Source organism: Notolepis coatsorum (assembly GCF_963971535.1).
Source record: "Notolepis coatsorum genome assembly, chromosome: 4".
Classification (NCBI taxonomy): Eukaryota; Metazoa; Chordata; class Actinopteri; order Aulopiformes; family Paralepididae; genus Notolepis; species Notolepis coatsorum.
Window position 1 is genome coordinate 142,563,393 of NC_140168.1, and position 24,328 is coordinate 142,587,720.

The 24,328-nt window shown below is 50.5% G+C and overlaps 1 protein-coding gene across 1 annotated transcript in view; it reads left to right on the forward strand.

Moving 5' to 3' along the window:
• The window catches only part of hdlbpb (high density lipoprotein binding protein b), a 141,574-nt gene that overhangs the window by 25,136 nt on the left and 92,110 nt on the right, over positions 1-24,328 (forward strand). The window contains 3 exon segments of the mRNA XM_084312332.1: positions 4,078-4,284; positions 7,031-7,246; positions 18,379-18,585. Coding sequence (XP_084168458.1) covers positions 4,078-4,284; positions 7,031-7,246; positions 18,379-18,585 — 630 coding nt within the window.

Here is a 24,328-nt window from a genome sequence, read left to right on the forward strand (position 1 = left end):
GTACATACAGTAGTGTAATTAATGAATGAAAACTTTATTTAACAGATTGGAGAATGGCTACAATACAGTACGGCTCAATACACACACTATTAAAATGGTGACGTGCTTTGAGCAGGATAAACTTATAATATACAGTGTTACAGTTATACAGTTACAGTATATACAAATATATAAATACTGCCACAAAAAAAAAAAAAAAAAAATTATATATATATATATTTTTTTTTTGCAATAATTGAGAGGGGGTGCTGCAGCACCCCCCGCACCCCCCCTTCCCGCGTCCCTGCTTTTAGCTAGAGATAACTTCAGAGACGTCTGAACCAAACCTAATGTGTTGATCTAATCAATCTAGGACTTGATATCGAAGTAACCCTCCCGAAAGGAGAGGTTACAGAAAGAACCTAAAAGGGATACTTCCACTACTACCTTGCACTATACGTCTGTATGTATTATGTATGTCTAGCTAGCGCGCATTAGAAATAAACCGGTTATTGTTATAACTCTGTCTCTGGTCCACTATTCTTATATTGTGTATATTACTCCTCTCCTCGTTTCATACCTAGAACTGTGCCCGTGGCGAACAGCTGTTACAAGTAGGTGACACAAGTGCTACACATGGTTTCCCCATAGAGCCCCGTCATATTATTTTAGCACAGGTCCGGGGCAACTTAGTCCCGTGCAGGGCTTGACATTTACTCACTCTTTTTCTCTCTCTTGAGTTTGGTGCTGAGAGTTTGCGGAACGCGTGAGTTTTTCTAACCTTTTCTATCTTTATGTTGTTTGTCAAATTGTGAATTAGACTGTGGTTTATTTGACTGGTTGTGTGTTGATGATGGGCTGGTAGCGTTGTCAGTGTTCGCTTGGGCAGCTGTCTGCTGTCACGGTGACATGGACTTCGCAAAACTGACCAGGCGACATGGTTTTAAAGTCGCGCCGGCATTTCCGTGTTCGGTTGAGGAATGCAGTCTCGCTGTTGCGGGGGTGGTGGGGGCTCCGGCCGTTAAGTCTGCGGCAAGGATGAACGGGGGAGTCGTTTTCTTTGTGGATGATTTGATTAAAGTAAATCAACTGATAACGGACGGGTTGGTCATAAATGATACGTTCGTGTCTGTGATGCCGCTCACAACACCGGCAAAAAAGGTGACGTTGGCAAATGTGCCCCCGTTGGTGGGCGACGATCTTATATTAAGGGAACTCGCCAGGTTTGGGAAAATTGTATCTCCTTTAAAGAAGATGTCTTCGGGGTTTAAAGCACCTGAATTACAGCATGTGGTTTCTCACAGAAGGCAGACGTTCATTATAATGAACAAACGTGATGACGAGTTGGATCTTAATTTTAAAGTAATAATCGACGGGTTTGAGTATATTATTTATGCGACGACACAAAACATTCGATGTTTTGGTTGTGGAAGGGAGGGGCATCAAAGACATGCGTGGGGCCAAGCAGGGGGGCAAATGATGGGAAGAGTGTAATGAAGAAAGGAAGAGTAGCTTGGGGTGTGAATCAAGGGGTTGAGGGGGGGGGGGGGACAGGGGAAGAGGGGTGGTGGGGAGACTGCTGAGAAGGTTATTGTACCAGATGGAAGTGATAAGGAGATGGAAGGAGTAGGTACGGCTGGGGATGCAGTACGAGGAAAGAATGGTGGGGATGGAAATGTGGGGGGGGGGGGGGGGTGGTAGAAGGAGCTTGTGTCAGCCGGGACACGTTAAATAGCCAGGTGAAGAGTGGAACTGTTGAAATACAAGGGACAGATGTTGGGGATGAAAATGTGGGGGGGGGGGGGGGGGGGTCGTGGTGGAAAGGATTACAGAGGTGGCAAGTGGACTTGTTGGAATACAAGGGACAGATGACAGGGATGAAAATGAGGGGGGGGGGGGGTCGTGGTAGGAAGGGTTACAGATGAGGGGAGTGTACCTGGGGTGGCTGTAGCTGTTGAGGGAACAGGGTCAAAGGACTCAGTTGAGGGGGTCAGGGTGGAGGAAGTAGAGGATATTGACATGGAAGAGGGGGACGGCGGGATGAAGGTTGTTAGGCAGAAGAGGAAGATTGAAGTAGTTGGGTTGTCAAGCTCTCAAGCTAAGAAGACCGGTGTGACGGAAGAACTCAGCAGTACACAGAGTACACAAGAGAGTACATGGTCGGAGATGGGCGCTGGTGAGGATGAGGAATATGAAAGCGATGCATCTGCAACTTCAGATAATGATGGCTATTCATTGGATGCAATGAAACTGTTTTTACGGTTGACAAAGAACAGGAAGGTAGAGGTGGCACAATTTTTTCCTGATAAGGAGTTGTTTATTTTGGCAGCAAGGAAAAATATGAGGTTTCAAGGAGATGGTCGTTTTGTTGACACAGAGATATACAGGATGAGAAAGATTGTGCAGAAGGTACTGCAGGGCCCCAGTATGGTGGAGGACGGAGTGGAATCGGTGTAGTTTTGTTGTTTTTTTGTTTTTTTTTGTTTTACCTTTTTATTTCTAAATGAGAGTTTTTTTATTGACGGACTGGTGTGTTGTCACTTAGGGCTGGACATTTCAAGGTGTCCCGCTACCGGGGCCAGGAGGCTGAGAAATGTTTTGATCATCTCATGTACTCTTATACATTTGTGGAACTTTGTAAAGACTGGGATTATGGAGGATTCAGAGACAGGAGCGGAGCGTATCGTTTTCATGCCCGATGGGAAGGCCACGCCATACTCCTTCGGCAAACCTTTCATCAGAGTCGTCATGGGGGATGTTGTCTCTGCCGTCTTTTTATGTTACCGGCACCGTTACCTTGTTCAAGGGTTGGAAGGTATGACTGTGGGGCTCAACACGTTCTACGCCGGAATAAACGGTTTCCTGATTCAGCCTCAGAGGATGATGGTAAAGCGGACTTTGCTGGTTAATTTCTCCCCTATGTTCGGAATGGGTTTCATCAGGGCTTTGAGCTCTCGAATGAGTCTGCTCGATGGGAAGTCACTGGGGGCTGCCAGTCTCTGCACGGGGGAGTGGGAGGTGATGTTGGAGCGGCATCTGAACCAGGAAGGAAAAGGCGGCCTCGGACGGGGTGGCGAGGGTAACAAACTGTCTAATGAGGATGTCGGTCCAGAGTGCATCTCGGTCCCCCTGCTCTGTTTTCGGCCCCTGACATCATCGATGCCATGTGATATACAACTGGTGGACGGTAGGAGCATACATGATAAGGCTGAAGGAGGAAGGTCAGCTGACGAGGCGGCCCTGTTTATCCACGGGATAGGCTTTGACTGGAGTCTGTCAGACACGCACAAAGGCCTGATGTGTTGTACCACACGGGGAAAGGTGAAGCTAGAGACGCTCTTCTCAGGACTACGGTTTCTACAGTGCCTCTCCGGTGTCTCTCTCTCTGATGCACCCAGAACTTTAGATCATTTAGAGTTATTTTTTTTTCCATGGGGGAAAATTTCAAATGACAATTTGGTTCAGTTTCAGCATCGTTGTCCCTAATTGATTTTTTTGTTTGTTTTGTTTTTTGTGTTTGTTTGTTTGTTTGTTTGTTTGTTTTGTTTTTAGTTTTTTGTTGAGTTGTAGAGTATTTTAATTTTTGAACAGTTTGTTGCATCATTTGTAGTTTTAGTAAAAAATAAAGTTTTTTATAAAATCAAAAATCTCTCTCTCTCTCTCTCTCTCTCTCTCTCTCTCTCTCTCTCTCTCTCTCTCTCTCTCTCTCTCTCTCTCTCTCTCTCTCTCTCTCTCTCTCTCTCTCTCTCTCTCTCTCTCTCTCTCTCTCGGAACGAAGTGTGCGCTTACTTGCGTCATGCGTAATGAGTCTCTTTCTGGATATTTGGATTGTGTGTGTGTGATTTTTGGCAGGTGAAAATGCTGAGTAGCTTATGACTTTGGAAAACCACTAGCCACAGTGGCTGGTGAGCCAAAAAGTGAATGTCAAGCCCTGGTCATGTGACTCAGTTGGTATTGCTGATTGGCTCGAACACGAACAGCGAACGGGTCTATCGGTAAGCTAAACGTTCCTCTCTGGTCCCTTTTGTTCACTCTTCCGCCCCCCCCCCGGCCGTCTGGTCTCCCCCTCCTGCCCCCCCCCCCCTCTCCGGTCCCCAGGCGTCGGCCACGGTTGCCATCCCCAAGGAGCACCACCGCTTCGTCATTGGCAAGAACGGGGAGAAGCTCCAGGAGCTCGAGCTGAAGACAGCCACCAAGATCGCCATCCCGCGACCCGACGACCCCAGCACCAACATCCGCATCACCGGCACCAAGGAGGGCATCGAGAAGGCCCGCCACGAGATTCTGCTCATCTCAGCCGAACAGGTCAGCCAGGCGCCAACGTGACAGATGTCAACAAATTTAGATTAGATGGGGTTAGATTAGATCAGCGGTTCTCAAAACTAAGGGTTGCGACCCAAAGTGGGGTCACGGGTAGGTGACAGTGGGATTGCGCATTGGCAAGTAAAAATAAAATAAAATAAATTATTCAATATTATTATAATTTTTTTTTGTATGTTCTAGCAACATATTTTGGCTAAATATGCCTTGTTTTATAAATGTGTATTGATAACCTAGTGCTGTAATTAAATTGTCTAATAAATATGCATGATCAAGTTCAACAACGTGTGCTTTTATTTTGATATTCCTTAATTCCACGTTGAAATTACGTGATAGATTAACACATTTTGCGCCAAAAACATCGTACAACGTGATTCAAGGTCATGCTAATTCTGCCATTCCACGGTGTACGACGTTATTGAGATCATATTAAATTTTTTCGCCATGGTATTCATTATTCCCTCACGGAGCCTGGTCTGATACAGTGGGAGCCTGCACAACTCTGCAACGCTTCAATACTGCCGCCTGGTGGATGATCGGCGAGTTACAACCGGAAATGGATCGAGTCGATCTCGGTGCATCTGGCAAATGCGTCCGGCACTCACATATTGTTGCGGGACTCTAGACACACGTCCGTGTGTAGCGATCGCTGCCATAACGCAATAATCAATATGATTTGGGCGTTTATTATGATTATACAAACCGGAAATGGATCTAGGAGATCGCCGTCAAATAAGTGGGATCTTTTTCCTCCAGTCTCATCGGCGAACGGTAAGAGGACGCTGACGTCATTTTCAGCGCGTTTGTTTATTATGCAAACTGCTCTGATCAATATATCACCCATACTACATAAAGCATTTACTGACGATCACGGAATTATAAACGACCCCCCCCCCCCGTTCATCCGCGCATGATAAGTCATAACGTTTAGGATCATGTAAAGTTGAACATTTTAATATAGCGTGTATCACCAACAAACGGCAGTTGATAATCTATATATGCGTTTATGCCTATAGCTCACGTTCTAGGAATGACGATAAAAACATATTTATATTCTAGACGGTATTTTCATATGAATCTATGAATGAAAAAGTAAAACGTTCCTACATCCTGAATGATAGATAATCGATGTTGAATGGGCCATAGTAATGTCAATTTAGCAATACAATTTCAAAAGTTATAGCCCTGCAAAGAAGGTAAACATCTCCATAGGCTTAGACTGGTGGCAGTGATCATACATTGATGGATATAAGCGTGGCAGTTAATGTGTTAAGTGTGGGGTCGCCAAGAAAAATCCTAAATAAAATGGGGTTGTGGTATAAAAAAGTTTGAGAACCCCTGGATTAAATTCAATTGTATTGTCATCGTACAGCACAAGTACAGTACAATGAAAATAAGTTTGGCATCCCAACCAGAGTGCAAATGTAACAGTAAAGTGCGATAGTAATATAGAATGTGTACAGGTGATTAAATATAAAATATATAAATTAGTACTACTGAGTAATAGCGTTAATCGGATGTATGTACAGAGTTGTAGTATTAATATGTACAGTGATACAGGTATAAAGACACTATGATAGTAAGTCATACTGGCCAACAGTGTAACTAGTAAGAGTAGGTAAGGGATATGTACAGATATACTGTAGATATAGTATCTACAGATATGTAAAAAAGATTATATGCATTGGTAATATGTATCGTTATCGTATGATCAGTGTGATCATATCAAAGGTTTTCATGTGTATATATATATATATATTAGGGATGTTCGATGTTGGCTTTTTTACCGATACCGATATTGTCCAACTCTTAATTTCCGATACCGATATCAACCGATACCCCCCCCCAAAAAACGTAATAATTTCAGGTAATTAACATTACTTATTACATGGCGTTTTAACATTCGCCGAAATGCTTGATTGTGATTGGTCAATAGCGCTCGTCAGAGGTCCGTTATTACTCGATAACGGACCTCTGCCGAGCAATAATGACTGCTGTGCGCAGCTGGACCAATCAAGCCCACTGACACACACTGCATCGCGCAATCAAGCATTTAGATCGCAGTCATGAAAGCTGCTCAGCATATGCACAGCTGCACTCAGTCAGTGCAATCAGACCACAGACCTGCCGGCGATGACAGCGCGGAGCGACAGAACAGAACTGCGTCTGCATTTGATCTCGTCTTGTCGATGGTGTAAAATGAATTGGGTATATTGTTAGTAAGTTAGCCATGTAATAAGCGGGATAATGTATAGCCTATACTCGGTCATTGTCGCAAAATAATTGACCTTCACTACATTTAAAACACCTCTGCGAGGCGCCTCAGTGTTCTAAACTCTGTCGGTCAATTATTTTGCGACAATGACCTCGCATTATCCCTTACATATCTCTTGTTGTGGAATTAACACAACATTATGCATACTTTTGACAATAAAAAAAAATAAGAATTTGTTCTTACTTGCTTGCCTGGGTAAATAAAGCTTAAATAAATGGAAAAATTTAAATGAAAAAATTTAAAAAGAAATTAAACCGATACCGATATTTTCCGATATTACATTTTAATGCCAATATCGGCCGATAATATCGGTAGGCCGATAATATCGGACATCCCTAATATATATATATATATTCTTACAGTATTTTAATTTACTTATATATTATTATCCCACATTTTGACTAAGTTCTCTATCCCCTCCTATCTACCACCACCACCATCGCTGACCCACACCAGGACAAGCGCGCGGTGGAGCGGCTGTGCCTGGAGAAGGCCTTCCACCCATTCATCGCCGGCGCCCATAACCGCCTGGTGCAGGAGCTGAGCCAGGAGACTGGCGCGCGCATCAGCATCCCCCCGCCCAGCCTGCCCAGGGATGAGATCGTCATCACCGGGGAGAAGGAGGCCGTCGCCCTGGCGCTGAGCCGCATCCGAGCCATCTATGACGACAAGGTGTGTGTGTGTCCATCTGTCCATCTGTCTGTGGGTGTGTGTGTGTGTCCATATGTCTGTGGGTGTGTGGGTGGGTGTGTGTGTTTATATGTCTGTGTGTGTGTGTCCATGTATATGTGTGTGTGTCCATGTATGTGTGTGTGTCTATATGTCTGTGGGTGTGTGTGGCTATATGTCTGTGTGTGACTGTGTATATGTGTGTGTGTGTGTGTGTGTGTGTGTGTGTGTGTGTGTGTGTGTGTGTGTGTGTGTGTGTGTGTGTGTGTGTGTGTGTGTGTGTGTGTGTGTGTGTGTGTGTGTGTGTGTGTGTGTGTGTGTGTGTGTGTGTGTGTGTGTGTGTGTGTGTGTGTGTGTGTGTGTGTGTGTGTGTGTGTGCGTGCGTGCGTGTGTGTGTGTCTATATGTCTGTGGGTGTGTTAAGTTTTTTCAACTCGCACTGCTTGACTATGTCATTATTTTAGTGGTAGTTAAGGGTTAGTTATTATTACTACTGTATGGGATTCTGTAATAAGTATGGCTGCCCCCATGTTTGATTCCATCACATCCTTTCCTTATCTATCCCACAATGCAAGGCATCTACCTAATATGTCACACTAGTTATATTATCATACTGGCCAATCGCGTCTCGCTCTTCGCCATAATGAGATAACTCTTATCTCCTAGCACCTACTGTGCTTATGAACAAACAATTGCACCCATGCACGTGACCAGGCCACGCCCCAGTGTCCTCCTATAAGACGCCGGACATGGTCACACTCCCCCTTCCTCTTTTTTTGTTTCCAACATGGACGCTGCAGTGCACTCCATGAACTAGTTGTTATGAAATGCAGAGAGAAATTACACAATGTTGGGTTTTCGCCGGAGATTCACCAGCCCCTGGAATCTTCTCGGCACATCTTAACAGCGCATCGGGCCTGTCCTGGGGTTTCCTCGTCTCGTGACAGCGGATCGAGGGACGTCGCGCGGCGGCTAGCTGTCGGGCTAGGTCGCGCACAGGTAGGGCCTGCGCTGCCAGGCATTAATGCTAGCATTTGTGATACTGCTCGTTGTCCCGTGAGGCAGCCGAGTTGTGTATTGGCGCAAGGGGCAGGATATTTGGGAAAACATGGTCATCATGACTCTGTTTTGGGTGTTTTCCCAGCTATCCTAGTGCGCGCGGCTAATGCTAATGCTACAATGCTGGGTCTCCGTTCTTGTTCCCCGCCGAGGGCTGTCTTTTTTCTTATCCATTTTTTCTCCCATTTTCAATTTTTCTCCCATCCCAATTTCGTATCATCCAATTCAACCCTCCCCTGTCTCGAACGCTGTTTCTTGCCTCCCACAAGCCGGCTGCAATGTGGACTAAGTCATACATAGCACGAGTCCCCTCCGATACTCGAGGTAACAGCAATCGCATCTTTTCACCTGCGCGGCGCGATCTTTCCTGATCCTACTGCGCAGGCGCACCAACCGACCTGTAGGAGTCGCTGTCCACAACGCCCGATCCCCACCCATCAGTTTCCCACCCCCTAATACTGCCAATGTGTATTAGTACAGACGACCAGCTAAACTGAAAGCAATGTGGAGCGCTGGGCTCGAACAGGCGAACCCAGCGTCTCCAGTATTTGTGGTGAGCGCCTTGCCCACTGCACCACGTAGCCGCCCGAGGGCTGTCTTTTCTAAAAGGTCTTCCCTCCTCTTAACCATTCATGCTGTTGGTCAATTGTGTCTACTGTTGGGAGTTTTGACGGGGGCTTGTTTACCATTTCATGGGTGGATGGGCTGAGGCCTAGGGCTGGTGTGCTTTTTGTGAATCTATGAATTGTGTGCGGGACTGGTGTTTTTCTCTGGTCTGCATCCCCTTAACATTGTGTGTATGGGCTAGCCCATTCTGCAGTGTGTTAGTGGAGTTTTCGTTCATTTATTCATTTACCCCTTCATGGGTGCACACCACAGTGGAGGTTGCTGCATTCCTACTAGTGAGGCAGTGCTTCACTAGTAGTAGTCTTTTGTTGCAGCCACCACTGGTGCTCCGTGCTTGTGAAGCAGGTGGCATCAGTCCTTTGCCTCTGACATGGTGGAACGGTGTCCCGCCCGGCCGACGCCATGAGGCGAGTCGGCCCGGCAGGTGGCTGGTAGGCTGTTAAGCCTATACCGCCACGGTATAGAATTAGCAGCGACTAGCAACATTGTTCGAATTGCTGTTTTTTCTGTCAAAAATGGTGTCGGGTGGTGGGGCCTTAGGGCCAGCCGACGTCGAAACATCGTGCGAGGTTTTGAGGTTATTAGCTTTGACCTAGCCGCAAGCTATAACCGCAGGGAGGGCTAGGATGCTGTCAACGCTTGTTTACGGACATCTTGGTTGGATCAGTCTCCCCTTGAGGAGGAGAGACGTTTTTTCCCTCCTCAGGGCTCCCCTCTCCGCAGAGGGACTTTGGTCTTTCCGCAGGAGCGCGGGCGGTATTTGACCTAGGCCCCACACCGCCTCACACTGCGCAGCCAGAGGTGAGGGCACGGCCTCGCCAGCGGCTGTGGCGAGGCCCTCAACCAGCGGCCATGTTTTCCCCCGCCTGAGGTACCCTGGACACAAAAACAACAGGTGATCACAAGGCTGACAGCCTTGGCGGCCGAGGAATCGGCTACATTAGATGAGCACGCCCTAAAAAAACGTTGCCGTCTAGCTCGCTCTCCGGTCACTCCCCCCCCAACACCAGCGGGATAAGGGCTCTGATTTGTTTCCTTTGGCTGCGGGCCGCGTGCCTTCAATGAAGCGCAAGCGGCCCCACGTTTCACTTCTCATGGGGACAGGGGCTGACACCCAGTTGCTGGCTAGGCCTGGGTCTGTCCGTGAGAATGTTGTGCTGTCAAGCGGCTCCCACACCACACGTCTGTTTGGTGAGCCTGGTGTTGTGTCTGTCAACAACAAAGGTTGTCAGCGGGGGAGCTCGATGCCCTTGGGGTCGCAGCGCGAGTTCCCCCAGCCCCGCCCTCGCCAGGCCGGGTATCAAGTTAGTGCCTCCCATGGCCGGAAGACCGGTGGTGGTCAGGCAGGCGCGCGTGATTTGGGTGGTAGTAATATCACTGCAGGGCTACGGTGTGTAGGAACCCACCCTATCGGGCAGTGTGGGGACCTCACGTCTTGTATGTCCAGCTGTAGAACAGTTCCTCAGCAATCCATGCCGGGGAGGTGTTCAGTGGGGGAGCTTTTGTCACCCTGTGTGATGTCAGCTTCCCCCGTATCAAACCGGCCCTTTCTGTCGGGGTCCCCCCTTGGGTGCGTTGCCTTGTTGGTAGTGTCAGGGTCCGATATCCCGACTCTGCGAGACACCCTGCTCGCGCGGTTGGCGGGTCCAGGGTTGGCAACGCACAGTGGGTGGGACCGGGCCGCCTATCTACGGTTCCTGGCAGACCAGCGCCAACTGGTGGCGGGTGCGCTTGGGATTATCATCACATATGGCTATAGCAGTGCCATATGTCGAGGTGGATGGAGAGAACGCTGAGGCGGGGACTTGTGTTTACACAACCCCACCCGTTTTCGGGTTTGGTACAGACCCTATTGTCGGGGTCAACAGCAGTGACCGCTCTGGCCGACGAGATCCATACTGGACCTGTCCCATGGAAGGTTCAGAATGTTGAAAGTCTCCCACCTGTTAGACGCTGTCAGGTGGGGGCCTGGTTCTCCTCCATAGACCTGTAGGATGCGTATTCGCATCCCGATCTTACATCCTAGGGCTTACCTATGCTTCCTTTGCAGGGCTTAGCGTACGAGTACCAGAGGCTGCCGTTCGGCTATTCTCTGGCTCCCCGCATATTCACCAAGTGTGTGTAGACCGCACTGGGGCCTCTGCGTCGTCGGGGGTTACGAAGTGTATTCTGCCCTGACGACGTTCTGGTCCTTGGCCAGTCAGGGTAGATCGCCAGGTCTCATACCAGGCAGGTGGTGTCTCACCAGCCTGGGTTTTGCTGTAGACTGGAAGTAGAGTTCTCCTCTTCCCAGTCAACGGGTGGAGTACTTGGGCTTTTTCTAAGCTCAAGGTCTATATGGGCATCCCTCTCGGAGCGGCGGTGAGTGGTTGGGTTCTCGGTGCGCTCTGGCGGTTCCGTCCTAGGACGGTTACGGCGCTGTCCGTGATGCGCCCGCTGCTGGGGTCCCTCTTGGCCTCCTCTTCATGGGGAGGATGCAGAGGTGGTTTTTTCCAGTATGGAAATGTACCCAGTGTGAGACATATGGAAGCGGCTGAAGGTTCCCATGTCAGTACTGGGGGACCTCGTCTTCTGGGGAGGGTCTGGTGCCCTCACCTGCGGGGTCCCCTTGGGCAGCAGGCTGTCACACGTCACAGTGTTCACCGACGCCTCCCTCATGGGATGGGAGGGGATGTGTCGGACCAACGCAGTAGGGGACAGCTGCCATGCTGCCCGGTCTGCGCTACATTCAATGTGTTGGGATTGAAGGCAGTCCTTCTGGTCCTCAAACGGCTCGACCACCTTGTGGTGGGCAAGCGTGTTTTGGTCAGGACGGACAACACGACGTCAACGTCGTATATTGTCGGACAGGGAGGAGTGCGCTCCCCCCGTCTGCACCGGGCGGCACTCTGGCTATGGGCGTTCTCCATCTGCTCTGCCTGAGGGCTCTCCACATCCCCGGCAGGGTGAATGTGGGTGCAGGTGTGATATTGCGGGGCGGTCCTCACCCTGACGTGTGGGGACTACGTCCAGACATATTCGGGCAGGTCTGGGACCGATTCCGTGGCCGTCCGGGATTCTGTACGCTTCCCCCCCTTACACCTGATAGCTCAGCTGTTGGGGCGCGTACGTCCGGAGCGCGGGACTTGGTCCTGGTCGTGCCGGGCCGGGGCTCAGCTGTGTGGTCCCCGGCCCTGATTCAGCTCTGTGTGGCCCCGCCGTGGCCTGTTCCGTGGTCACCGCGGGCCCTCTCTCAGGCACGCGGAACTCTGTTCTGCCTTCCTGTTCTGGGGCAGCCTCTAGGCTTGGCTGCTGACAGTGTGAATCTGGTGGGGATGCGTCTTGACTATTCTGTGGTTAACGCTATCTGGTACGTGTGCGCTCCGTCCTCTACCACGGCTTACGCTGGAGAGTGGCGTATGATCGAGTGTGGGGGCGGAACATTGTTCAGCCACCCTCTCGTGGGACGTTCCTGCTTGGCGCTCTGCGTCTCAAGCCTGTAGAACGTTCTCTGTCTCCGAGTGGGACCTCCAACTGGTCCTGGGTCGGTTGTCGGAGGCCCCGTTTGAGCCTCTTGAGCAGGCGCCATTGGATCTGCTGTCTTTGAGACCGCGTTCTTTTTGGCCATCACCTCCGCCAAACGCGTGGGTGAGCTGTGTGCTCTCTCGGTGCGGCCTGAGTGCCTGTCTATTCGGGCCAATAGCGGTGCGACTCTGAGGCCTAATCCAGTCTTCGTGCCAAAGAATATCCGGAGCTCTTTTCGCTCCAGGGATATTGTGATTCAGGCGTTTCATCCGCCTCCTCACGCTAGTGGGTTAGAGGCAAGCCTTCATCTGTCGTGTCCTGTCCGTACTTTGGGGGTTACCTCAAACTCGGGATCTCAGGGCTGCCGATCAACTTTTTGTTTGTTACGTTGGCCCTCGCGCTGGTATGGCACTGTCCAAGCAGCGCCTGTCACATTGGTTGTGCGAGGGCATTGCCCTTTGCTACACGTTGGCTGGACAGGTCCCCCCTGGAGGTGTCAGGGCGCACTCCACTCGTGGAGTGGCGGCCTCTGCCGCCTTGTTAGGGGGGGCCTCGGTGGAGGACATCTGTGCTGCGGCCTCCTGGTCCTCCCCGGGTCCCTTCGTTAAGTTTTACCTCATGGACATGACTGGGGGTTCTGTCTTCCAGGCGGTTCTGAGGTCTGGGACCTCCCCTGCGTCCCGCCTGTTGGTGGGTTAGCAGGGGTGTGTGGGTGTGTGCCACGGGGTGATGTGTTACACGTGGTCCCGCCTGTACTGTGCGCTTTTAGGGGTTTCTGGTTCCCTTTCTTTCGCACTTTGGTGGAGTTGACTGCCTCCCCCCCTTCGCTAGGACGGGCGGGTGGACTGGACTCCCCTCCCCTCTGGTAATAGGGCTTGCGGGCCCTCAGGGAGTACACTTGTCGGGCCACGCATCTGCTCTGCCCCATATCTCATTATGGCGAAGAGCGAGACGCGATTGGCCAGTATGATAATATAACGAAAGGTTATCCTATAACCTAGTTATATGAATACTGGCTGGGCGTCTCGCTCTTAGCGCCCTGAGGTCCCTTGGTTGGGTTTTCAATGTTGGAAACTTTTTTTCCGAGGAAGGGGGAGTGTGACCATGTCCAGCGTCTTATAGGAGGACGCTGGGGCGTGGCCTGGTCACGTGTATGGGTGCAATTGTTTGTTCATGAGCACAGTAGGTGCTGGAGATAAGAGTTATCTCATTATGGCAAAGAGCGAGACGCTCAGCCAGTATTCATATAACTAGGTTATAGGATAACCTTTCGTTAGTGTCAAGGAAACTATAAAAGAAGGAAGGGTCACTATGTCAGAATAGCAGCGTTCTATGATCTGAGAGAGAGAGAGAGAGAGAGAGAGGAGAGAGAGAGAGAGAGAGAGAGAGATGAGAGAGGAGAGAGAGATGAGAGAGAGAGAGGAGAGAGAGAGAGAGAGAGAGAGAGAGAGAGAGAGAGAGAGAGAGAGAGAGGAGAGAGAGAGAGAGAAGAGAGGAGGAGAGAGAGAGAGAGAGAGAGAGAGAGAGAGAGAGAGAGAGAGAGAGAGAGAGAGAGAGAGAGAGAGAGAGAGAGAGAGAGAGAGAGAGAGAGAGAGAGAAGAGAGAGAGAGAGAGAGAGAGAGAGAGAGAGAGAGAGAGAGAGAGTGTAAAAAACTTTATTTTTAACTAAAACTACAAATGATGCAACAAACCATTCAAAATAAATACTTTACAACTCAAAAAAAAAAAAAAAAAATCAACTAGTGACAACGATGCTGAAACCGAACTAAATTGTCATTTGAATTTTCCCCCATGGAAAAAAAACTCTAAGTGACCTAAGGTTCTGGGTGCATCAGAGAGAGACACCAGAGAGGCACTGTAGAAACTGTAGTTCTGAGAAGAGGGTCCATAGCTTCACCTTTCCCTGTGTGGTACAACACAACAGGTCTTGTGTGTGTTTGACAGGCCCCAGTAAATATTTTCCTGTGGAGAAACAGGGCCGCCTCATCAGATGACCCTCCTCCTTCAGCCTTATCATGTGTGCTCCTAAAAGTCACCAGTTGTATATCACAGGGCATCGATGATGTCAGGGGCTGAAAAGAGAGCAGGGGGACTGAGATGCTCTCTGACTGACATCCTTATTAGACAGTCTGTTACCCGTGCCACCCTGTCCGAGGCCTCCTTCGTCTTCCTGGTTCAGACGCCGCTCCAATATCACCTCCAGCTCCCCCGTGCGGAGACTGGCAGCCCCAGTGACTTTCCATCGAGCAGACTGATTCGAGAGCTCAAGTCCCTGATGTAACCCATTCCGAACATAGGGCAGAAAACAGCCAGCAAAGGCATCTTGGCCATCCTCCTCCGAGGCTGGATCTGGAAACCGTTGAAGTCGGTGTAGAACGTGTTGAGCCCCACAGTCATACCTTCCAACCCTTGAACAAGGTAAAGGTGCTGGTAACATAAACTGATGTCAGAGAAAACATCCCCCCTGGTGACTCTGATGAGAGTTTGCTGAAGGAGTATGGCGTGGCCTTCCCATCGGGCATGAACCGATACGCTCCGCTCCCGTCTCTGCTGGACATGGTTTCATCCCACAGAAACTGGACCTCAACCTTGTGTCCCGACCCACCCTCCAGAAAACGAAAATCCTCTATAAGCCCAGTCTTCACATAGTTCCACAAATGTATATGAGTATACTTGATGATCAAAAATGTTTCAGCCTCCTGCCCCGGTAGCGGGACACCTTGTAATGTTCAGACCTAAGTGACAACACACCAGTCCCATCAATTTGTAAAAACTCATATTCTGCTTCCTGGGTGATACCCGACAGCGCCTCACTGACACGATAAATAGACATACCTAAACCTGGGACCTGAGGTAGGAAAGTCAGTGAGGTCAGGGAGCAAAAAAAACTCCCTCCATGTCCCTTGCCCCATACAATAAACAAAAAAAATTCCACTCTAAAAACACTTCTCATTTAGAAATAAAGAGTAAACAAAAAAAACTAAAAACAACAAAACTATACTGATTCCACTCCGTCCTCCACCTTTCTGAGGTCCCGCTGTACCTTCTGTACAATTTTTTTCATCCTGTATATCTCTGTTTCAGCAAAACGTCCATCTCCTTGAAACCTCATATTTTTCCTAGCTGACATAATAAAAAACTCCTTATCTGGAAAGAAATGTGCTATCTCTACCCCCTTCCTGTTTTTTGTCGTCCGTAAAAACATTCTCATCGCCTCCAATGAATAGCAAGTATGATCGGTAACTGCAGATGCATCACTCTCATATTCCTCATCATCATCAGCGCTTACCTCCGACCATGTACCCTCTTGTGTACTCTGTGTACTGCTGAGTACTTCCTTCACATCTGCCTTCTTAGCTTGAGAGCTTAACAACTCAACTACTTCTAACTTCCTCTTCTGCCTAACAACCTTCATCTCATCGTCCTCCTCTTCCATGTCAATATCCTCTACTTCCTCCACCCTGACCCCCCCACCTGAGTCCTTTGACTCTGTTCCAACAACAGTCCCACCTTCCTCCTGTCTATTTATCTTATCCTCGCTGACACCAGCCCCTCCACCCTGTCCCTGCAGATCAACTACAGCCACCCCATTTTCACTTCCATCCTCTGTAATCCTTCCTACCACGACCCCCCCCCCCCTCATTTTCATCCCCATCAGCTGTCCCTTGTACGTCAACAGGTCCACTTTTCTCCTGGCTACTTATCGTGTCCTTGCTGACACAAGCCCCCCCACCCTGTCTCTGCAGATCAACTCCATCCTCACCCTCCACCCCATCTTCACCGCCATCCTTTTTATTCTTTTCTACCACCCCCCCTCCCCCCCCCCACACACATTTTCATCCCCACCATTTTTTCCATGTACTGCGTCTCCTGCCTTTCCTACGCCTTCCTCGTTTTTATCACTTCTATCTGGTACACTAGCCTTCTCAGATGCCTCCCCACCACCTCTCTTCCCCTGTCCCCCCCCCCCTCAACACCTTGATTCACACCCCAAGCTGTTCTTCCTTTCTTTGTTGCGCTCATCCCATTTGCCCCCCTGCTAGGCCCCTCCCCAGGGCAGGCTTTTCTTAGATGCCCCTCTTTTCCACATCCAAAACACTGCATATTCTGAGTTGTTGCATAAATAATATACTCAAACCCGTCTATTATTACTTTAAAATTAAGATCCAACTCGTCCTCACGTTTGTTCATAATAATGAACGTCTACCTTCTGTGAGAAACTACATGCTGTAATTCAGGTGCTTTACACCCTGAAGACATCTTCTTTAATGGAGATACAATCTTCCCATATCTGGCGAGTTCCCTCAATATAAGCTCATCGCCTATCAACGGGGAAACATTTGCCAACGGCACCTTTTTCGCAGGTGTTGTGAGCGGCATCACCGATACAAATGTTTCATTTATGACCAACCCGTCCGTTATCAGTTTATTTACTTTAATCAAATCATCCACAAAGAATACGACACCGCCGTTCATCCTTGCCGCAGATTTAACGCTCGGAGCGCCCACCACCCTCGCAACAGCCAGACTACAGTCTTCCACTGAGCAGGGAAATGCCGGCGAGACCTTAAAACCATGTTTCCTGGTCAGCTTTGCGAAATCCATGTCACCGTGACAGCAGACAGCTGTCTAAGCGAACACTGACAACGCTACCAGCCCACCACCAACACACAACCAGTCAAATAAACCACAGTCTAATTCACAATTTGACAAACAACATATAAATAGAAAAGTTAGAAAACTCACGCGTACACAGACTCTCAGCACCACTCAACACACCACGCTCCACCATACACATGCAGGCACAGAGAGAGAGAGAGAGAGAGAGAGAGAGAGAGAGAGAGAGAGAGAGAGAGAGAGAACTAGGTGGTGTTGAAACAGCTCTGAGAGAGAGGGAGAGAGAGAACTAGGTGGTGTTGAAACAGCTCTGCGATAATATGAAGAGAAAATTGGATTTCAACAGGATGATGTCATTTGGTGCCTGGTGTACTAGTCTCTCTCTCTCGCCCTCAATCATTCTCTCTTTTTCTCTGTCCTCTCCTGCCTCTCGCCCTCATTTCCTCCTTGTTCCGTTGCTCTCAATCTCTCTTGTCTCTTCATGTCTCCTCTCCTGCTCCTCTTCATCCCTCACTACGCCCCCCCCCCCTACCTCCTTCCCTCCTCTCCTCTCGAACCCCTCCATCTCTCCTTCTCTCTCTCCTTCCCCCCTACTTCATTCTTCTCATCTCTTCTTTCATCTCTCTATTTCCTTTCCAACACCTCCCTCCCTCCTCCTCTCCAACACCTCCCTCCCTCCTCCGCTCATCTCCTCCTCTCTAACCCCACCCCTACCCCTACCCCTCCCTCATCTCCTACCCCTCCCTCCCTCCTCATCTCCTCCCCCTCCTCCTCTCTAACCCCTCCCTCCCTCTTCCTCATATCTTACCCCTCCCCCTCCTCTCCAACCCTCCCTCCTCCTCTCATTCCCTCCCCCTCCTCTCATCCCCTCATCCTCCTCTCATCCCCTCATCCTCCTCTCATCCCCTTTCCTCCCCCTCCCTCCCTCCTCCTCCTTCATCCCCTCCATCCCCCTCCTCTCATCCCCTCCCTCCTCCTCCTCTCATCCCCTCCCTCCTCCTCCTCTCATCCCCCATCCATCCTCCTCTCATCCCCCCTCCCTCCTCCTCTCCTCCCTCCTCCTCTCATCCCCTCCCTCCCCTCTCTCCTCCTCCTCTCATCCCCTCCCTCCTCCTCCTCTTATCCCCTCCCTCCTCATCTCATCCCCTCCCTCCTCCTCCTCTCATCCCCTCCCTCCTCCCTCCTCCTCCTCTCATCCCTCCCTCCCCTCTCCTCCCCTCCCTCCCTCCCCTCTCTCCCCTCTCATCCCCTCCTCTCATCCCCTCCCTCCTCCTCCTCTCATCCCTCCCCTCCCTCTCTCCCCCCCTCCCTCTCTCCCCTCCCCTGCAGAAGAGTAAGACCACCACCATCTGTGTGGAGGTGAAGAAGTCTCAGCACAAGTACATCGTGGGTCCGAAGGGCAACACCCTGCAGGAGATCCTGGAGGCCACGGGGGTGTCGGTGGAGATGCCCCCCCTGGAGTCTGGCTCCGAGACCATCATCCTGAGGGGGGAACCCGACAAGCTGGGCCCCGCGCTCACACAGGTCTACGCCAAGGTGGGGGGCCTCTGCACTGTGTGTGTGTGTGTGTGTGTGTGTGTGTGTGTGTGTGTGTGTGTGTGTGTGTGTGTGTGTGTGTGTGTGTGTGTGTGTGTGTGTGTGTGTGTGTGTGTGTGTGTGTGTGTGTGTGTGTGTGTGGGGGGGCATGGGTGTGTGTGTGGGGGCATGGGTGTATGTATGTTGTGTGTCAGTGGGGGCAGGGGTGTGTGTATGTTGAGTGGGGGCAGGGGTGTGTGTATGTTGTGTGTCAGTGGGGGCAGGGGTGTGTCTGTGTGTTGTGTGTCAGTGGGGGCAGGGGTGTGTGTGTGTGTTGTGTGTCAGTGGGGGCAGGCGTGTGTTGTGTGTCAGTGGGGGCAGGGGTGTGTGTGTGTTGTGTGTCAGTGGGGGCAGGGGTGTGTGTGTGTGTTGTGTGTCAGTGGGGGCAGGGGTGTGTGTATGTTGTGTGTCAGTGGGGGCAGGCGTGTGAGTGTGTTGTGTGTCAGTGGGGGCAGGGGTGTGTGTGTGTTGTGTGTCAGTGGGGGCAGGCGTGTGTTGTGTGTCAGTGGGGGCAGGGGTGTGTGTGTGTTGTGTGTCAGTGGGGGCAGGGGTGTGAGTGTGTTGTGTGTCAGTGGGGGCAGGGGTGTGTGTGTGTTGTGTGTCAGTGGGGGCAGGGGTGTGTGTGTGTTGTGTGTCAGTGGGGGCAGGGGTGTGTGTGTGTTGTGTGTCAGTGGGGGCAGGGGTGTGTGTGTGTTGTGTGTCAGTGGGGGCAGGGGTGTGTGTATGTTGTGTGTATGTTGTGTGTCAGTGGGGGCAGGGGTGTGTGTATGTATTTTGTGTGTCAGTGGGGCCAGGGGTGTGTGTGTGTATGTTGTGTGTGTGTGTATGTTGTGTGTCAGTGGGGGCAGGGGTGTGTGTGTATGTATTTTGTGTGTCAGTGGGGCCAGGGGTGTGTGTGTGTATGTTGTGTGTGTGTGTATGTTGTGTGTCAGTGGGGGCAGGGGTGTGTGTGTATGTATTTTGTGTGTCAGTGGGGCCAGGGGTGTGTGTGTGTATTTTGTGTGTCAGTGGGGCCAGGGGTGTGTGTGTGTATATGTGTGTATGTTGTGTGTCAGTGGGGGCAGGGGGTGGGTGTGTGTGGTTGGCTGTGTGTAGACAAACAAAAGGGATTGGTCGATGTGTAAATGTATATAGATTTCATTTGATTGTTTGAAATGGTGTGTAACTGGATGGCAGGTGACTAATTGGTTCAATTGATCGCATTATTGATTTGGAATATGTTTATTATTTTAACATATTGATAGAACTGCTACCATTTGTGCTTAAGAGACTATTACATGTGTGTCTGTGTGTGTGTCTAGATTGGGGCAAGCTCCATCTCAAAAGCAATTAATATGTGTTACTCCTACAATACTGGGACAGTTCAATATAGATTCATGGACATTGTGTGTTTTAGTGTGTCTCTACATTGTGACCTTTAACCCTTTTGTTGTGAAGGGCCAGATTAAACCGAATATATATATTTATTTATATATATATATTTAATTGTATTTGTATATTCTCTAATATTCCCTGATATCCCTTGTATATTCCTTGTACAATATGCATTGAATATCCATTCTAGCCTACTGAACATCCCATAATAGTCTCCATTCTACTATTGGTCGAGACCTTGGTGCCAGGCTGCCATACCCCTCAGACCCAGTTCAAACGTACCGCTCGACATGTACGAACAAGTCCTAGTTCCGCGTAGGAATTTGGCTACCGCACCACTAATGGGACTATTTGTTCATAGTGCGTATATATACTGCGCTACTAAAGTAGGACTTTCTTTTCAGTCCAGTTTCTTACCCTCCAATAGAGTCACAGACGTAAAGCCTCCCCGCGATGCCACGTGTGGGAGTAAGGCCAAGTTCGGCCTACCATCGGTATTGAGACATCGTGTATATTAATATTTGAATAGTCATATTTGGCACTATATCGTCGAGTTGGACGTAGTCTATTAAGCTAATAATAGTCTGTTAATATATAGTGCTTCGTGCGGTGAGAATACTACCGTAGTCAGTACCCCATCGTTTCGGGCAGAGAACTGGCTGCTTACCCAGGGTGGTTGACCCTATGTGAAGCTGCACCCGAGGAGCCCCAGAGCCGACGAGCGAGTGGACCTGTATACCGGATTATTCTACCGACGACAGCCCGCCTTCCCAGGCACGGATTATGCTTTGGATACTTTGATTATTCTATGGATAACGACCCCCGACACTACCGTGTGTTGGAACCCCCCCCCCTGGAGAGGACGCAAGGTGAGGAGACGCTCTGCAAGACGAGGTCTCTCCACATCTCTCCCCCGTGGACCGGAGAGAGCCGGCCCACAAAGAGTCCACCTGCTTTCATCTGTGGTCCAAGGATCGCCGGCGCATTGAACGGCACTACAGTGGGTTCTCCTGGGATACCCTTGGCCGGACGAGGCAGCTGGATTCTACCCCCCCCCCCCTCCTACTCCTGTCGGCTTACAAGCGACCGGATTAACCCCCTCTAGTGTATCCAGCCTATAATCATTAAAGTATCATTGCTGTTATTCCTTAACTATTCCAGGTCGTATATTTACCACCTGCGCCTTCAGAGATTGGACATTATCTATTGATATACCGACGAATACTCCTTGCCATAAAAGTGCATACTATTTCAATTCATAAATGTAATTAAGTGATTAAGTGCTTATTCTACACACCATCGCTGTGTAGGAAATAAAGACCTGTTTCTAATTCGTACATTTGTGTTGGATCCGTTTCATCTACGTGAGAGTGTTCATGATAATATATTTATGCCGTGTACTGGGTGGCCGAATATTAAGTACAAAGGTAGTGGTAGTAAGTATCATATCTAGTAATACAGTCAGGGAATTGTACCCCTCAGTTACAATTGGTCCTTCGAGCCGGAGGGTAATTAGTGTAATATTAATATAGTGTTATTAATATTGAAATGGCCTATGATGAACACTCCACGAAACGATCCTCCTAACCAACGCCCGCAGCGCGAACGACGGCTCCCTCAGTACTTAGAGGCTTACGCTGTCAGTCAACAACCTAGTCTTCTACTAACAGTAAACGCGGTAAAACTAGAAAGTAAAAGTATGTCTAACCCCAACGCCCAGACTACTCCGACCATAGAGGCCCCTACGGGCTCTAATGTAACTGACCAAGTTCACGGTGGGGACCAGTGGGAACCAGACATGACTTCACACCCCGCCAGTACTGAAGAAGTAGTCCCCGATGAGTCCCGGGAGGAATACAACGCTACCGAGAGAGAACTCGGCACGGAAGAAGACGGGGAGAGCACCGTGGAGATAGAGCTCCAAGGCTCCGCAAGGAGTACCCAGAGGGAAGGCTCCCCTATACAACCGCCTTCTCCCAGCGAGGCAGAGAGGACCCTACAGCAGGCATTCCTCGTCAGCCTGAAAGCCTCTACTGAACGCGATAGACTCCAGGGTGAACGCGATCGATTGCAGATACAGCAACGGAGCGAAGAAGAGCACATACGCCTGGAAATAAGACGCATTCAGATGGAAGAGAATGTGGCCCGAGACCGAGCAGACAGCCAGCGAGCAGCTGCTGGTGCTCTACGGGACGCAGAGCGCGACAGACAGCAAGCGCAACTAATAGAACAGCTGATCAGACGGACAACACCCTCTCCCTCCGCCAGAGGCTCCAGGAACTCGTCTAGACACACCTCCAGGGCGGCATCCCCTAGCCGAGTAAACAACCCTGAACTTGACCAACAGACGAGGTCTATACCCCCCACAGACCACCTCCCCCCACCGGTCCAAGCGAGACCTAGCAACCGGGAAGGAGCAGCATATCCTGTGGAGAGGCTAAACCAGAGACTACAAGCACTGGATGACCTAACTGAAGACGAAGAGGAAGAGGAGGAGAACCGCGCCCGAAGACAGCACAGTACTCTACCGGACCAGGAGGTCCGGTACAGCCCAGGCTATACTCCCGCGGAGCTGCGCTACAGACCCCCGACTCTATACATGGGTGAGCACGACGCACGACCCGCACCGAGGAACAGCACCTGGACAAGCGGGCCATGGTACACTGCCGGTACCAGCCCATACCAAGGAGCGGGAGGAGACTCGCCTAGGAGGCCTCCCCCCCAACGCTCGCCGATGTATCCACAGTCAGCGTCATACATTGGCACGCCTATGGTACCCGACTTCACCCAAGAGAACCGGGCCCAGTATACAGAACTCCGCATGTGTCTGGAGACCATGTTGGTGGATGTATTGGATGAACGCCACAAATACGCCATCCTACTGCAGCACTTAAAGGTGCCCCGCGCACATAATATAGCGCTCGCCTACGCGACTTCCACCACCCCATACACAGCAGCGCTGGTAGCATTGGACCAGAGGTATGGGCGCATATGGGATTACGTGATCCAGGAGATCCGACACATCGACCGCTTACCCCCAGCAATAGACAATCGAGCACTGGACGACCTGTCCATCAGAGTGCAGTCCCTGGTAGGGATGTTGGGAGCGCAAAAAGAGAAGGGGAAGTATGAACTTTACGCCAACTCAAATGTGGAAAGGATCCTGGAGAAGCTGCCGCCCGCTCGTCAGGAGCGCTTTAGGCGGCAGAGGGACCACAGAGACCCGAATGGCCCCGAACCGAACCTCCTCGATCTAGCAGACTTCCTGGCGAGAGAAGTCAGCAGCCTACGGCTAGATACATTCGGACGGAGCACCCCTGGCTCCAGAGAAGGAACCAGACGACTAAATGATGGAAGAAGATCGGTGACTGTGATGCACCAATCGGAGTCAGTACCGAGCAGCAGGAGCCACAGTACCCCCTCCAGAACGGAGAAGTGGAAGATAGTGTGCCCCTACTGTGAGAAAGAACACTGGCTAGCGCAATGTGACTCCTTCCCCAAGCTGAACGCGGAGGAAGCAGGTCAATGGATAAAGTCCAACAAGCGCTGTTTTCGCTGTGCGCGCTCACACATGGCAGCCGAATGCCGCTTAAAGAAAAGGTGCACCAAGTGCGATGGAGCCCATCTGGACATACTTCACGACAGTAACAGACGGCGCCCTTCACCTGCACCATCCAGCCGCAAAGCGAGCGTCATGTACATCGATCCCGCCAGCAGCAGTGGAGCCCGAGTACTCCTAAAAGTAGTGCGTGTGACACTAAGCTACCAGAATAAAGTCCTGGACACTTACGCCGTCCTCGATGACGGGTCAGAGAAGACCCTGCTGCTCGCCTCCGCTGCGGCCCAGCTAGGGCTGCGGGGAAGCGAAACCCAAATGACAATTCGGACAATAAGACGAGATTTGAAGACGATAAAGGGCGAGAATGTCTCATTCTCTATCGCAGCAAGCGGCCAGCCTGAGCGACGGTACCAGATTGCAGACGCTTTCACCAGCCAAGAAATAGGACTGTCGCGGTACACATACCCCGTCGCCAAGCTGATGGAGAAATATGCACATCTGCGCAAGTTACCGATCCCGCTCATAGACAATGCTATGCCGACCCTGTTGATAGGCTCCGACCATGCAGACCTCATTGTCCCGATAGACCGGGTTCATACCGGACCCCGAGGCTGTCCTGCAGCAGTCGAGACCCGTTTGGGATGGACTCTCCAAGGCCCGCTCGCCAAATCTCTCAACCGAAGTACAGCCACTAGATGTCTCCACTCCCGAGTCACAGAGGGAGAAACCGCACTCCTGCAACACGTAGAGCGGCTATGGAGCTTGGAACAA